Source organism: Ictidomys tridecemlineatus, chromosome 8 (assembly GCF_052094955.1).
Source record: "Ictidomys tridecemlineatus isolate mIctTri1 chromosome 8, mIctTri1.hap1, whole genome shotgun sequence".
In the NCBI taxonomy this organism is placed as follows: domain Eukaryota; kingdom Metazoa; phylum Chordata; class Mammalia; order Rodentia; family Sciuridae; genus Ictidomys; species Ictidomys tridecemlineatus.
In genome coordinates, this window is record NC_135484.1 from 63183430 (window position 1) to 63198348 (window position 14919).

At 47.6% G+C, this 14919-nt stretch overlaps 1 protein-coding gene across 1 annotated transcript; it reads right to left on the bottom strand.

The window, feature by feature from the left end:
• Nucleotides 1-475: 475 nt before the first annotated feature.
• Nucleotides 476-13444, bottom strand: LOC120889099 (POU domain, class 3, transcription factor 2). The gene is made up of 3 exons (XM_078019586.1): nucleotides 2445-13444; nucleotides 1837-1973; nucleotides 476-643 (listed from the first exon to the last, which is right to left on the bottom strand). The coding sequence occupies exon 1, from the start codon at nucleotides 13243-13245 to the stop codon at nucleotides 11914-11916; it is 1332 nt and encodes a 443-aa protein (XP_077875712.1). The 5' UTR covers nucleotides 13246-13444; the 3' UTR covers nucleotides 476-643; nucleotides 1837-1973; nucleotides 2445-11913.
• Nucleotides 13445-14919: the final 1475 nt, after the last annotated feature.

A 14919-nucleotide genomic window follows, 5' to 3' on the forward strand; every position in this document is an offset into this window, starting at 1 on the left:
ACTTCTGAGGCGACAGCACGTTTTTGTAAATCTCAACCCCGGCAGAGCCAAAGCGGCCCTTGATGGCCAATGCGGAGGAAGGGCGGGCCAAATCCTTGAGCCTCCTGGAGAGAGACCCTTCCTCAGCCAGCACAGGGTCTTGCTCGCACACCTGCCTCCTCCACTCAGGAGGAACGCAGAACACCTGGCTTCCAAGCGGAATGGGAAACGACCACAGCCTCCTCCCCCCCTCCCATATGTCAGGCTGGATGCCTAGGGGCCCACCTACTGGGACAAACGGAGGGAATGGCCTGGGCCATTCCTCTGCTAAAGGTTAGGAGGTCCCTCCTCCTCCATCAGAGGAAGGGTACTTAGGCAAGTGAAAGGACTTCCTGAATGGAATGGGATCCCTTAGTGATGAAGAGTACCCCAAAATGGGGACCGGCTTCTCCCCTAGCGCCCCTCCTAGATATTAAAGCATGTCGCAGAGTGCCTGTGGGATCCAAATCATCTTTATTTCTAAGTCCAGTGACTGGATGTAGCTCTTTTCACACGTAGGTGGCCCTCAGGGATTCTCCTGTGGTTATTGCCATTGCTGTGGCTTTGGGTGCGGTTGGTTTTGAGTGTATGATCCCAGTGTTGACTTCTTGATTGACTCATGCTGCTATAAAAGACACCCAGAGAAAAATGCTGAAAACGTTAAGAGATGTTAAAGACATGGAGTGTTTCTCAGAGTACTAGGCTAACTCTCACATCATAGCAAAGCTGCTCTCTCTGCGTTCACTGGTGTGTAGTGCTGGAGCCCCTAATGATGAGCTTTAACTACAAACTAGGGTCTGAATATCCTAAATGCAGAAAGTCTGGTGAGTAGCAACCCTAATTTAAAACTAATCAGAATTGTGGTGCCTCCCTAAATAATGCAATTGGGACGGCTATCCTTGAATTTCTTTTTCCTTGCACTGGCAGACATAAGGCTGTATCATATTTAAGTTAGAAACATTTCTTGCTGGACAGTCACAGTGGAGGCCTCCACTAGAGTTGACAGCAACAGCACTTCACATTAGATTTATACTTTATGTAGTGCTTTCATGTGCATAATGTCATTTGAGCCTTACTGCTACCCTGTTGGAAAGATTAAAAAGTGATATTATCCACATTCTGCACATGAAGAAATAGATTTGCTGATATCCCCCAGGTTGCTGGCTAGCTAAGTACAGAGCTGGTACACAAATGCAGGTGTTCTGACTGGCAAGCCCATTGCCAGTTCCATAACTACTGCTGAGTACTGCCTGAAGATCTTGTCCTCTCTCTTCCCCTCCATGTCATGTTATTTAGGATAAAGGCATAGGAAGGAAAGACCACTCACAGTGAAAGTGGCCCGTGTTGTGGGGAAAGGACTAATTCACTGGGCTCTGAAGGAAGCAAAGCTCTACAGACTGAATTGATACTTTTGGTAGCCATCTGCTGCTTTGTCATTCATATTCTCCTGTTTAAGGGCCTCCCAGACTAACACAAAAGGTGGCGGAAAGTACATTGGATCATTTAGAGATTGGGATGCTTTCTCTATTCTGGAAAAATTTCCAAGGATGTATCTCTGTTCAAGTGGCCCCTTGGGGGAAACAAACAAACAAACAAACTCATTTTGAACCCTAAAATGGGACAAACCTACTATGTAGAAAGAAATATCAGATGACTCCTGGATTGAGTTAAAATAGCATTTTCTGGACTCCCTTTCTCCTAATTGAAGCATTCACCCTGCTTTTAAATTATGGCTTCTAACTTGGTATTCTGGTGTTGATGCCCATGGGATGCTGGGACTTCTCTGAGACAACAATACTTGCCTATAACAGTCCTAACCTGTAGAAACGAAGACTTGAGGTTTTTCTTCTTCTTCTTCTTATACTTCTTCTTCCTCCCTTCCTTTGGGAACTTTTCTGGTATAGAGTGTATGGTCCCCTTTGGTGATATTTTCCAAATCTCTCCTAAGGAACTACCTAGGACGGGATGTTTAGAAGTCTTTGTATGAGTCATATGCATAGAGTCACCTTCATAATTATTTGGCTGGCAGGGTAAGGGAAAGAATGTAGAGTGAAGAGGGAGAGGAGAAGGGGGAAGGTGAATTTGATTTGGAAACAAAACATTTGAACGGATTAGGCGGCTGTAAAATCAAGAGTAGTTACAAGCTGGTGCCACTGTGCGGCGCCAAAGTTCTACTGGGCCAAGGCCTGCAGCCTTCTTGGGTGCGAGGACTGAAGTCCTCGAGAACAGATGCACTGGGGTGGGGTGGGGGGAGGAAGGAGGGTGGGGCTAGGGTGTCCTTTATTCTCCAGTTAAACTAGCTTGGGAGACTTTGTTACATAACAAGTCTCTGCGTGGGGGATGAAGACTTTGTTTGAGGGGAAGAAGGAGGGTGTGAGTGGGGGAAGCTCTTAGAAAAGAAGAAAATCTCCGACTACTTAGCTGACCTGGGAGCACAAACGGTCCTCTTCGCTTCAGAAATTCTTTGGCTTCTTCTCAAACTGGGGCCACGACCTCTTTTAAAGGGGGCGTGCAAGGAGGGGATATACATTTGGACAGGGTGCACTCTCCTCCCGCCACACACACATACACAACGGCGGCCCAGCCCAACTTCCTAGGCCCCCTACTCCACTCCACCACCCCTCCCATGCCTGGGGGCTGCTGCTTTCAGGAAGCCGGGTTCTTTTTCCTCCGGGGCGCCGCGGGGTTGCACGTCTCCATCTGCAGCCCCCGAGGACTCTTCAGCCAGGATAAAGGGCGGTCTCCCCCTCCTGCGAGCGCCCTGGATGCTCAGCCGTCAGCTGCCGAGAGGCGCTGATTTCATTCCCGCGCGGCTTTCGCTGCGGGCGGCGAGGGGCGGAGGGGCAGGGACTGGGGGGCGGGGCGGGGGCGGGAGGCGGCGGCGCGACCAGCCGAAGCTGAGCGCCCAGCCCGCCAGGGTTTATTACATCCAGCCACCGGCAAAGGTTAGGAACGCGCATTTAGAGACAGGATAATCCGAGTTTAAATATTAAAAGTAAAAGCAGAACCGGTCGAATATTTACCTAGAGACTGAGCAGATCTCCCTTTGAGAGGGGAGAGGACCGCGCGGGAGGCCCAGCAACCAAGCCTGCGGCTCTGGCGCTGCGCTTCCCCAGTGGCAGCGGCGGGACTGCAAGGATCCACCTGGAAAGCCTCCTCCGACTGTGGAGGGCGGCGGTCCTCATACCCCTCGCTTTGCCAAGTAGATCGGAGTCTGCGGGGCTCGGTCCAAATCTGCCGCTTTGTCATATTCTCCTGTTTAAGGGCCTCCCGGACTAACACAAAAGGTGGCGGAAAGTACGTTGGATCAATAGCAAAGATTGTTATTTAGATAACGAATTAATCTCCCTGTTATAATACTTTTTATAGTGAACTTTGTACCCCTTCCATAAGAAAAAGGAATTTAAAGGAAAAAAGTCTCAAACAGGATTAAGGTTTTAATTACAATTCCCTATCGAAATAGTATGTTTGATGAGCTGATCTTATCAATTAATAGTAACATTAAAGCTCAAGAAACAGATTCACGGAAAATATGCTTAAGGGAGTCTTTTAAAGGCAGTCGCATCAGGGGACGTAGCAGGGCAGCAGTTCAGGGAGGCTGAGTCCGAGCAGGTTTCGGATCTCTGTTTCCTGGAACTCGGTCAGAGACCGGAGCGCATCTGGGGCGCAGGATGGGGCAGGGGCCGCGGGCCCCGCGCTGGGAGACTAGGCTGCGCGGATGAGAGCAAAATAATAAATACCAGACGCCTCTTCCAAGCCCAGGCCCACATCAAAGTTGGGCCCCCACAAGGGCCGTGCAGTTCACTGCGTTTGGGTCACCGTTATATTCTAGGGGCAAATAAAGTGATTTGAACATGCATCAACAGTTTTCCATAAAATACGAGTTAAAAGAAGTAATAGAACTAATCACTGTCTTCTCAAATCAAGTAGAAAACATTTCAATGCACTAATTAGAGTAATTAGAATAATAAGCCTCTGCCTATATGTGGTAAGACAATGTGTACAAACAACTTTATTTAATGTATACTGGTAATCAGCGATGCGTGCCTGCTTGAATGCTTAGCGCAATAAAACTACCCTCCGTCCGCCCAAACAATCAAATACAAATTAGTTTAATGATTGTGCCTGCTGAATGTCTTAGAAATCCACAGGCAGAGGCGAGTAAATAGAAGCATCCTTGTTTGTGTACGACCCCGCCCGGGCTAGCAGCAGAGCGCGGTGAGTGGCCGCGGGCCGGCGCGGCAGGAGCGAGAGGGAGGCTTGGGCCGCCCCTCGGAAGCCAGGCCCGGAGCCAGCACAGACCTGCCCCCCGCGGGAGCCCCAGCCTCTGCCTTTGGTTGCCTTCCCACCGCTCCCAGCCAGCTTCCCGCCTCAGCGGCCAGGACGTGCACCCCCGGATCCAAGTGACCCTGACCCCCAACCGGCCTCATCTCTTACAGGAGGGGAAAGACCGCGTTGGAACTCCCAACACCCTTCTGCAAGGCTTTTAAGAGCCCAGTTTTTTGTCACTGGGAGACTTCTCACAGGAGCCTGGGATAGCTAATAGGGGTGGAGGGGTCCCAAGGCCCTAGGAGTGGCCAACCCACGGAGGTGAACGCCAGGCCCCCAGTCCGGGGGCGCGACCCTCTCTACTCACAGCTTTTAGCCCTAGCTTGGGATCATAGGGTGCCCAGAGGGGCTCCCGGGTTCCCGTCTCTGGGGAACTGACTTTTCTTTGCTAAGAACTGACTTTAGGCTCAGCAGGGAGTGGCCGGCTTCTGGGGTTTAGAGAATGGTTTTCCTTCACGCGTCTAGAGGAAAAGTTCCTCTCCATTGGAGGCAGGGAATTGAGGTCAAACAGCCAGAAGTTTGATGGGTGGGAACTGAAGGGCGCATGCTTCAGAACTTTGCTCCCCAGCTTTCCACTGTCCTCCATTCTTTGCCCTCTCGGACCTAATTCTTTTATTTCCCATGCAGCAGTCCATTTTCTCCCCCAGTTTTCTTGTAGTTGTTTACTCTCCCCTTTTTCTTGGGGCACCGTCTCCCTCAGTTGCCTCTCCCAAGTGGAAGCAATGTCCTGGGCCCGACTTTGCAGAGTTAAGCACAAAAGCACGCAGGCAGAAAGCTAGGAGATTCACTGTCCTCTGAGCCCTCTATTCCTAAGCAACCCTCTGAGCCCCACCACATCTCTCTGGTAGTCATGAAAGCCCTTCCAACTCCTGCTTTTAGATGTCCTTTCCCTGGAACGGCGGCCATACCCAAGGCATCTGAACTCCACCTAACCACTTCTAGCCTCAGTCTCAGCCGGTGAATCCACCAATCGTCCACGCAGTGGACGTCCCCCACATGGGCCTCCCCAGGAAGGGAGAGAGTTGGAATAGCCCACAAAGTCGGAGCTGTGGACCCTTTCCACTGGGGTCCTGGCGTCGGAGCCCCGGAGCGCGGCAAAGAATCCTTGATTTCCAAACAGACACTCCCAGGGGCTGTTTGCAGCATTCTGGACCGTAGGCCTGGGCTGCAAGTACAAGGGATGCCCGGTTTCTCTCACTTCTCTCCTCTCCCAGAGCTCTCAAGCCGAGCTTTCTGGGCCCTCACCTCATCTGCCTGGGTGGGGTGGGTGCACGCTGTGAGGGCCTGGCTTCTGTTTAGCGGCTGAGCGCAGAAGCTGATGCCCGCTGGCAGCTCAAGGGCCTGCCTTGCCTAGACCCGCCTTGCCCAGTCGCTGCACCAACTTTGAAGGAATATTTGTTAGGGGGACAACATCAACAAAAAGTTATTAATATCAAATAATTTTCTCCAGAATCATGTGCCTTAGAACATAAAAGGTCACATAAAAATTCCTCTGATAGAATGAGATTTCTTAACAGGAGGAGGGAAAGAGCCCCCATCACTTTCCACATGGATTTTCCTTAAAGCCCTGTGATTTACAATGGCTAATTTGTTACAAACCCACAAGAAACTTTCTTTTTCCCACTCTGCTGCAGAACTCTGTGGCCATATTTTTCGATGTGTGGCTTCTCCTTTTCTTTTTTAAACAACAAATCCAGAAGAAATGCTGGTGGGAGGAAAAATATATGACCCAAATAAAAAAGGGCACAGGTTCAAATTTACTCCACAGCAAGGTGTCCTATTGGCGTTGTTTGGCACACTTAGTGTTAATTCATAACAATCAAAATCCCTTCCATATCGCTCAGATGGGGTCCTAACCCTCCCCTGTCTTTCTAAAATCAGTGACAACTACGCCTTTGTGGGGGCATATCTCTCTCTCTCTCTCTCTCTCTCTCTCTCTCTCTCTCTCTCTCTCTCTCTCTCTCTCTCTCCTGGATGACAACTCCCCATTCTAAGAGCAGAGAGCTGTTTGCTTGCCGCCAACTACAGACCCTTTCAGAGCCCAAGCTCTTCATGCACAAGCCGCATATGGAAGTCGCCCCCCCCCCCAATTCCAGACAAAGAGCTATAAAAACTCAAAAAGACATGGGAGGAATAAACTTTAAGATATAGATGCACTTTTACTGGTGTATTAAATAACATTTCAGACATTTTTTTTTAAAAAGGGAAATACATCTTAATGTTACCAACAATCAGAATTCTAGGAACAATAAGAGACCAGGATTGTTTTGATGGGATATGTATGATACTGTTTCTAAAACCTCTAAGAGCTAAGCCAAGCGGAGGCGTTATTGCAGAGGTGTTATTAAGGTAAAGGAAAGGTATTACATGATAAAGTTAATTAACTTTTCTTTTCTTTTATAAAAGAGGAGGAAACAAATTTCCTAGCTTCCCACCAAACACCAGAACAATGTGAAAATATTCTGTTTCTTTACTCCATAACCAAGCAAAGCCTTAAAGAAAACTAAAAAGCCATTTTCTGGCAATTCCATACTCCTCTCTGGGCAAGGGGGCATTAAAATAACACTAGCCCAAGTTCTGCAAATATGGGCCAGTTAATTCTTTGATTTGCTAACTGGATGGCAGGTCCCTGCCACTTTTACATTGTTTTCCATCCCGAATCAAGTAGTGGGAATAGGTATCAGAAGCCCTGGTTCTCTGCTACTACCATCTGTCCCCTGTTAAGAGGCTACGCATCATTGAAAAAGTAAACTTTCCTAAATAGGGAAAATATTTATATAAAATTTAGCTGTACATCCCATTTCATCATATGGTTAAGATTCATAGTACTTCAATATGCTTCTTTCTCTTTCATTTTAGATAAACACTGTCCCTTTGCCTTATCCACTAAAATATACAAGCAGACCCAAAGAAACCCTCACTTCACCATCCTTTCTCTTTCTGTACAAGCTCCATTCTTTACCTCATTCTTTAACTTCTGTAGGAATTCAATAGAATCTAGAACAGAGTTCTATGAATTGGTTGAAAAAATCACAAAGACATGTCACAGAAAGGAGTGATAAAAGGGTAATTTCATCCCACTCCCCAGCACTATCCAAGATGCTGCCATACTAAGAAAAATAAAAGGCAAGTAAGTGAATGCAACAAATAGACATACACATGTGGGTACCAAGGCACCCAAATGTCATCCCCTTGTTGTTGCTTTTGCATCTCTTTATTAGTTGCTTTTAAAGAAATAAGTAGAAAGATGAGTGCTTTTATCAAAATTATTTTACCAGAAAATTTTGCCAACCAGTGTGTGATCTCCCTTGGTAGGAGCAGGAGGGAAAGGAGAAGAGTGCTTTTGTTGCTACCATCTGAAATATAAAGGAGGTTACTTCGTGGGAACCGAGAATGTTTAGAAATGCCAAGCATAATATTATTTGTGGCCATTCCCTCCATCTGACCTTCACATAACTCTTTCCCCCTATCTTATATTATAAATATAAAAAGTGACATATTTTAAAGAAACATAAGAGTTCTATCAGGATGGCTATATTCTGCATTATTGTCTTTAGGAGAAAGAAAGGGTACATCATTGTGGCTAAGCCCACATCCTAGGAACGAATGCCCTACAGATTTCTCCCAGTGGCCATGATAGTTTTTCACCGTAGGTGTAATACCTTCCCTAACTGGCATGGAAACTACCCTGGTAGCTTTAGGATCTGAATGGCAAGCCTGGGTCAAGACCATGATGTGTCCGCTTAACATGTGATGTTTTCCAGTCAGTAGCCCCTGTGGTTAAGAGCAAAAATTCCTTCTCAAGGTCCACTGAAATGCCCTGCAGAGGGCAGATGCTGCTTGTTTTCTGCCTACAGTGAAGGAATATTGACCCAGAACTCAAATCTATACCCAGCTTAAACATTTTACCCATCAGCATGTCTGCGGTCACAAAACACTTCTTCTTTCTGTCACTTCTTGTTCAGACTATTGATAAGATCATTTGGCTGAATCTGTTTGGGACCCATGTAATATTGACTAGGAGTTAGAAAAGATGATCAGATGTAATAAGCCCAGAAACCACCTTTCTAAATGAACATTTATACTTAAACCAATGTTCCAAGGAGGAGTTTAAATACATCAACAAACTTGTAAACTAACTCAAGTCTGCTTGGAATTCTCACTAAGCTTAAAACTGATTTTTTTTTAAATGATAGTGTTCTAAGACTGAAAGAATCTGTTAGCATTATGGCTTAATTTCTCCCATACATGCCCCCTGCTTCTTATTTTAGAGCCCGTTTGTTTGCCTGATAAGAAACAGACACTATAGTATAGACCACTGCAAAATCTATCTTTTCCTGTAAACCTAACATTAATAATATATATAATCTACTTCTAATCATTTGGTAAACACGCACATAGCATATTGTCCAAGTTATTCTTTGTTGAAAGATATTTGTTAGTTATTAAGAGGAATAATCTTCTAAGTCCTGCTTTTCTGCACATCCCGAATTATGTAGTTCAGTTGATGTTCCCTCAACAGCCCAATTGGATAAGGTATATCTAACCTGGAAAGAAAATGCAGTAATATCTGCATATATTTACAGGGCAAACATCTCTTTGTCAGACCATGAAATGGCAAACAAATTGAAGCTCAAATCCAGTGACCATTTCAATTTAATGCTACAGGCATAGTGACTGAAAGGTTTGGAACTGATGATAGTTTTGCAAAGAAAAGTAAATCAGAACAGTAGTCTTCATTTAAAAAAAAAAAGCTTCTGAAAGTTATAAACATGAAACCTGGCAGTATATGCATAAAATTTATTCCAAAACTTCATGAAGTATAAAGGAAGGGAGGTGTTTTACACACAACTCAGTCAGTATAAGGTCTAAAGGTTTTTTTTTTCCCCTTAAAACTTGGCACTATCTTTAAAAATAAAATAAAGATATTTCAATAATTAGAACAAACTATGAAGGTATTGTGCATTTCTGTTTTATGTAATAATAAAATATTACTTTAACATAAATATATAAGGATCTCTGCGCTTTTATTTTCCCCACAAGCACAACCAAATGTACCAAAACAAAGTATTTTTAAAGAGACTGAACAAAAAAAATTACATCCCATATAGATTTTGCTCACCTACTCATTTAAAGCTACAGAAAAACAGTTTCCAGAACCTTTTTGCTTCAAAAGAAATAAATATACATTGAGGCAGGCCACTTAAAAATGATATGAAAATACTTCCCTGGGTAGCATTAAAAAAAAGAAAAATAGACAAAGAAACATTTAAACTATTTCTGCATTTCAAAAGACAGATATTAAACATATATACATTGTGGTAAGGTTCAGTGGTAACTTTCATCTTAGTAAACCTATGAGAGCTAGAGGAACTGTAGAAACATCCCCTGAACTCCACCTTCTGACCTTACCTACTTGGTAATAAGTATCTGAAAATTCATTTCCTCCCTTTACCATTAGCTCTCTGCCCTGCTCTGGATTGCTTCACTGAAGGCCAGTCCCCACACCTCAGGAACAAGCAGAGTGATGTACCCGAAGCAGCTCCGGTGCCCATCTACTTGTGACATTCATTGGGGGAAATGAAATACAGGCAAATAAATATGCCCATTATAAGTCACCATTTATCTTGCAAAAACATTGAAAATGAAACAATCACAGGTGTTTGGAAAGACAATACTGCATAAAGCATATTTTCTAAAACCTTAACTACTGAGTGCAATACTAATCTGATGCTGAACCATAGTTTTATGTAGTGAAAATTCAACTTTTTAAAATAAACATTTATCTACTACCTAACCAGGAAAAAAAGCCCCAAACTTTTAAGGTTAATAAAAAGTGTCTTCCCTTTTAGCGCCCTTTTGTGCTGATTTTTATGTTTAAAAATTTAACTGATCACAGTTTAATGGTATTTATTTTCAATACAGTTACAAGTTTGTTTGTTTGTTTTCACCTACACTTTCCAGTAGAGTTTTTTGTGTTGGGAGTTAACTGTTTTCCATCAAGAGAAGGTAAAAAAAAAAATGCACTTAAAACTATTAACAAAGGGGAGAGAGGAAGGATTGAAAATGGCATTTTATTTTCACTTCATTTGGCTTCCTTATTGAAGGGAGGAGCTGTCCAAGTGAAATTGGTATTTTCTGTAATAAGTTAGAGGGAAAGAAGATCTGGGACCCCTAAATATGACTAATAAACAAATGAACTAGTGAGGACAAATCCAGTCTATGGTCTATGTATGCATATGGGTATTTGTGTGCTAAGAAACACGGTATGTGCATACACCATTGAGTTCCTGGGTTATGTTATTTATGCTTTTAAAAAAAAGACAATTTAAGGAACAAAGTTTAGTTGCTGCAGTCAGCACAAATAATTTCTCATAATTAAGTTATTAAAACTAAAAGCAGAGAACTATATGAGGGTATCTGAAGATATATATTCACTTAGCTCTCTTCAAAGTGCCACTTTCTTTCTGTTGGACAACTCTGGAAATATATTTAACCTCCACGTTTCCTTTGAGTTCTTTCACAATGGGCCCGCCTGATAAAATGAAGCAATCAGTCACTCACTATTGATTTTTTCTTTTTCTCCCCTGTATAACCTCCCCCAGAAACACTGCCTGAAAATGAAGTTTACTTTGTGGGTGATAAGAGAACCAATGCTTGACTCTTATTTTTATATTCTAAACTAGAGTCTTGCCTTGAATAAAGTGTGTAGACCATACACATTTCCCCAAAGCAGGCAATTAGTTTTTTTTTTTTTTTTGTATGAATCCAATCATTTTCCTTTGGTAAAAGGACAAATAAATGTTACATCAATGCAAAGGGGATATGAAGGTAATCAAACTTCACAAACAGTAAGAAGGGGCAATACAAGAACTAGAAATGGAGAGCGGCCAAGAACTGGCTTCAATTCTCTCTACTGAGTAAGCAAAGCAAAACAAAACAAAACCAAAACGGCAATTCCAAAATTAACCGTGGGGATTAAAAGAAAAAATATGTTTATGAATTTGTTCACGTAAACTTCAGTTTTCTTGCAGTGCAAATTTATGGTTAAATTTTGCCTATATCAAAGAATGTGTGATTTTTTTCCTCTTTCCTGATGGGAATCCACATTAAATAAACACAGCAGCATGTCCCAACTCCAAGCATGAGCATGAGGGAGCTGCAGTTTTGTGTTTATCACGGTTTGGTGGGTTTCTTTTACTTTTTGGTAATTTATTTAGTTTTGCCAGGTATTTATCTCAGTGCTTGCCACTTCTCTTTCTTTCTGTCTTTCACGCACACAAACACTCACTCTTCTCACTCTCTCTAGGAGACACTCTACTTCATTGCCTGGGTACTCGCCTGTAAAGGTCAAAACACATCATTACACCTGCTACCGTTTATAGGATAGTCCAGTGTCTTAGTTGCTTTCCTTTTTCCTTATTTTTTTTCTTTTTAAGGGACGGGGAAATAATAATTAAAAATAAAAAGAACAATCAGAAGTTAGAGAGGGAACAGGGGTCCGGAAAGGACCGTGGGCCGAAGGGGAGGGGAGCCCCGCGCTCTGCCCCTCCCCCCCGCTCGAGTTCACTGGACGGGCGTCTGCACCCCGTGGTGTGGTGGCGTGTCCCTACTCCCCCCGTACACATCCTCGGCGCCCGGCAGAGTCCCTCCGGGAGGGGTCATCCTTTTCTCTTTCTGTCTCCTGTTACAAAACCAAACTCTCACCACCTCCTTCTCCAGCTGTAAGCTGTCCGCGAGGGAGGTGATCTCCTGGGCCGAGGGCTTGGGGCATTTGAGGAAATGGCTCTCCAGAGCCCCCTTGACGCTCACCTCGATGGAGGTCCGCTTTTTCCGCTTGCGCCCCTGCGCTGCGATCTTGTCTATGCTTGTGGGGCTGCCCGAGGATGAGTCTGCCTCTTCCAACCACTTGTTCAACAAAGGCTTCAGCTTGCACATGTTCTTGAAGCTCAGCTGCAGGGCCTCAAACCTGCAGATGGTGGTCTGCGAGAACACGTTGCCGTACAGGGTGCCCAGCGCCAGCCCCACGTCTGCTTGGGTAAATCCCAGTTTGATACGCCTCTGTTTGAACTGCTTGGCGAACTGCTCCAGGTCGTCCGAGGTCGGCGTGTCCTCGTCCGAGTGCGGGTCGTGGTGCGCGCCTGGGTGGCCTGGCGGGCCCTGTGGGGGCGGCGGCGGCGGTGGCTGCTGGTGTGGGTGAGAGTGAGGGTGCGGGTGGTGGTCGGTATGATGTGGCTCGTCGTGCGCGTCCCGCAGGCCGTGGTGGTGCAGCCCTGTCGGCTGCCCGCCGGCGCCCAGCATGCCGTTCACGGTGAAGCTGGGCTGTGAGTAGAGCAAGCCACCGTTGGACGCTCCCATGGAGGGTGGGAGGTGCGCTGCAGCCGCCGCGCTCCTCCATGCCCCAGGCCCGGGGTGGTGGTTGGCAGCGTGGTGCACCAGATGCGGCGGCCGTTGCTGCTGCTGCTGCTGCTGCTGTTGCTGCTGTTGCTGTTGCTGCTGCTGTTGCTGCTGCTGGTGCTGCTGCTGCAGGGCGCCTGGCCCGTGCAGCTCGTCGCCGCGGCCGCCCTGCTGCACCACCACTGAGGGCTTGATGTCCGGCTGGCCCAGGGGGCTGGTGGACCAAGGGGAGCCGTCGCTGCCGCCCCCGCCGCCGCCCCCGCCCCCGCCGCCGCCGCCCCCGCCGCCGCCGCCACCGCCGTGGGACAGCGCGGTGATCCACTGGTGAGCGTGGCTGAGTGGGTGCCCGTTGCTCTGCAGCGCGCCGTAGTCGCCCTGCACCAGGCTCTGCGCCTCGCGGTAGCCCCCCGCGCCTTGCTGCATGCCGCCGGGCGGCTCGGCGTGCACGATGGAGGCGCTGGAGGTGAGCAGGCTGTAGTGGTTAGACGCTGCGGTCGCCATGACTCTCGGAGCCGGACTGAGCGCTCCGGTTAAAGGAGCCGCGCATTTGACAGTTACTTTTTCGCCTCTGGCTCCCTCTCCTCCTCGCCCTCTTTCTCTTTCCTCTCTCTCTCTCCCCTACCGGGCAGCTCCGACGCCCGCTCCGACGCCTTCTGTTGCTGCTCCTGCTATTACTGCTGCTGCTGCCGCCGCCGTCGCCTCCCGCCCGCCCGCCCTCGCTCTCTTTCTCCTCTCCCTCCTTCTCGCTCTGGCTCACTCTGACTCGCTCCGCGCTCCCCCCTCTCCCTGCTCTCTCCAGCTCTCTCCCGCTCTCTTGGCAGCGCCGGCTCGCAGCGGCACGCGCCTGGGCCCCGCCCCCTCCGCCCCCTCCCATTGGCTCCGCGCCCTTTGATTTACGTGGATACCGCTAGCAACCTCCCAGGCCGGCGCCACTGATTGGCGCAAAGCTGCCCCCTCTCCTCCCCCAGGCTCCGAGTCTTCCTAGCCCTCCTCCTAGTCCCCCCTAGCCCGGCGATTCAGATTCTCTCAGTTCTTGCCCCCCTCTTCTTCCCCTTCCCCGGCCTCCTCCGCCCCCTCTCGGATGGGACCCGCCCCCCATCTGTCTCCCAGGCTGAGAAGCCGGGCAGGGGGGTGGTTCAGGCTCTCTTATCGACCACAGCCACTTGGAAGACTTGGATAGGGTGTGTGGCGGGGGGGGGGGGTCCACTTTTTCTTTCCAATAGGGCTTTTGAAGGAGTGGGGGGAGCGATGGAGAAAAAGAAAGGCTGGGTCGCATCGAGCCAGCGGGAGTTCGATTTTCATTCACCTAGGGATACACACACACCAGCGTCGCTTAAACCTAGAGCCAGGAGCCAGAATTGTCCCCTAGTTGAAGACCCCTTCCTCTCGTAGTTAGAATTTCAGTGCACAGGTGCCTTTTGCTCCTGACTGTACGGACACTTTTGACTGGAATGAAGGTTCCCTCCTTCATCTCCACCCCGCTAGCTAGCACAGGCTCTTGATTCCAGGCCCGGCTGCCTCTCAAGTCCTTCACCGAAAAGACTCAGCGAGAGGCAAGCTCAGCCTATGCCGCGGCTTGTGAGCCACTCCTCTCAAGGCGCAGAGTTGGCTGCTCTAACAGTACAGCGGTCTGAACTGAAAACAAAACTCTAAAAGTCTGTCAGATTCACACTCGGGCGCGCGCACAGTTTTTGGTTTAGGAGACTAGGAGCTTGTGTGGGTAGCCCTTCGACTTGTGCGAGGCTGCAGAAGTGCTGGCGAGGGGTGCACTTGGTTTGGTGAATATTCAAGAGAAGCTCTGGGAAGCGGTGCTGATGGAGATGTATGAGCTCCCCCCACCCCCACCCCGTGTTCTTTGCGTTTATTGGCGCAACTTTTCCGTTAAGTCACTTCAAAAGGGAAGAAAAAGGTGAAAGTAAATGAGTTGATGCCAGGGAAACCTTTCTCATCAATAACTTTTGCGGGCGCCAGGGGGTGGGGTTAATCTAAGCTCTAGGACGTTGGTCAGTCAAGCTTCCAGCTCAGCAGGCAGCCGTGAACTCCAGAACCAGACCACGGGACAGTGCACCCGGGGCGCCGCTCTGCAGAGCGCGAGCGAGCGTGTCACGCCTTCTGTTTCTTAGCCCGCAGGAGCAGGTGTCTGCTGCCAGTTTTCGAGCCTGAGAACCTGATATC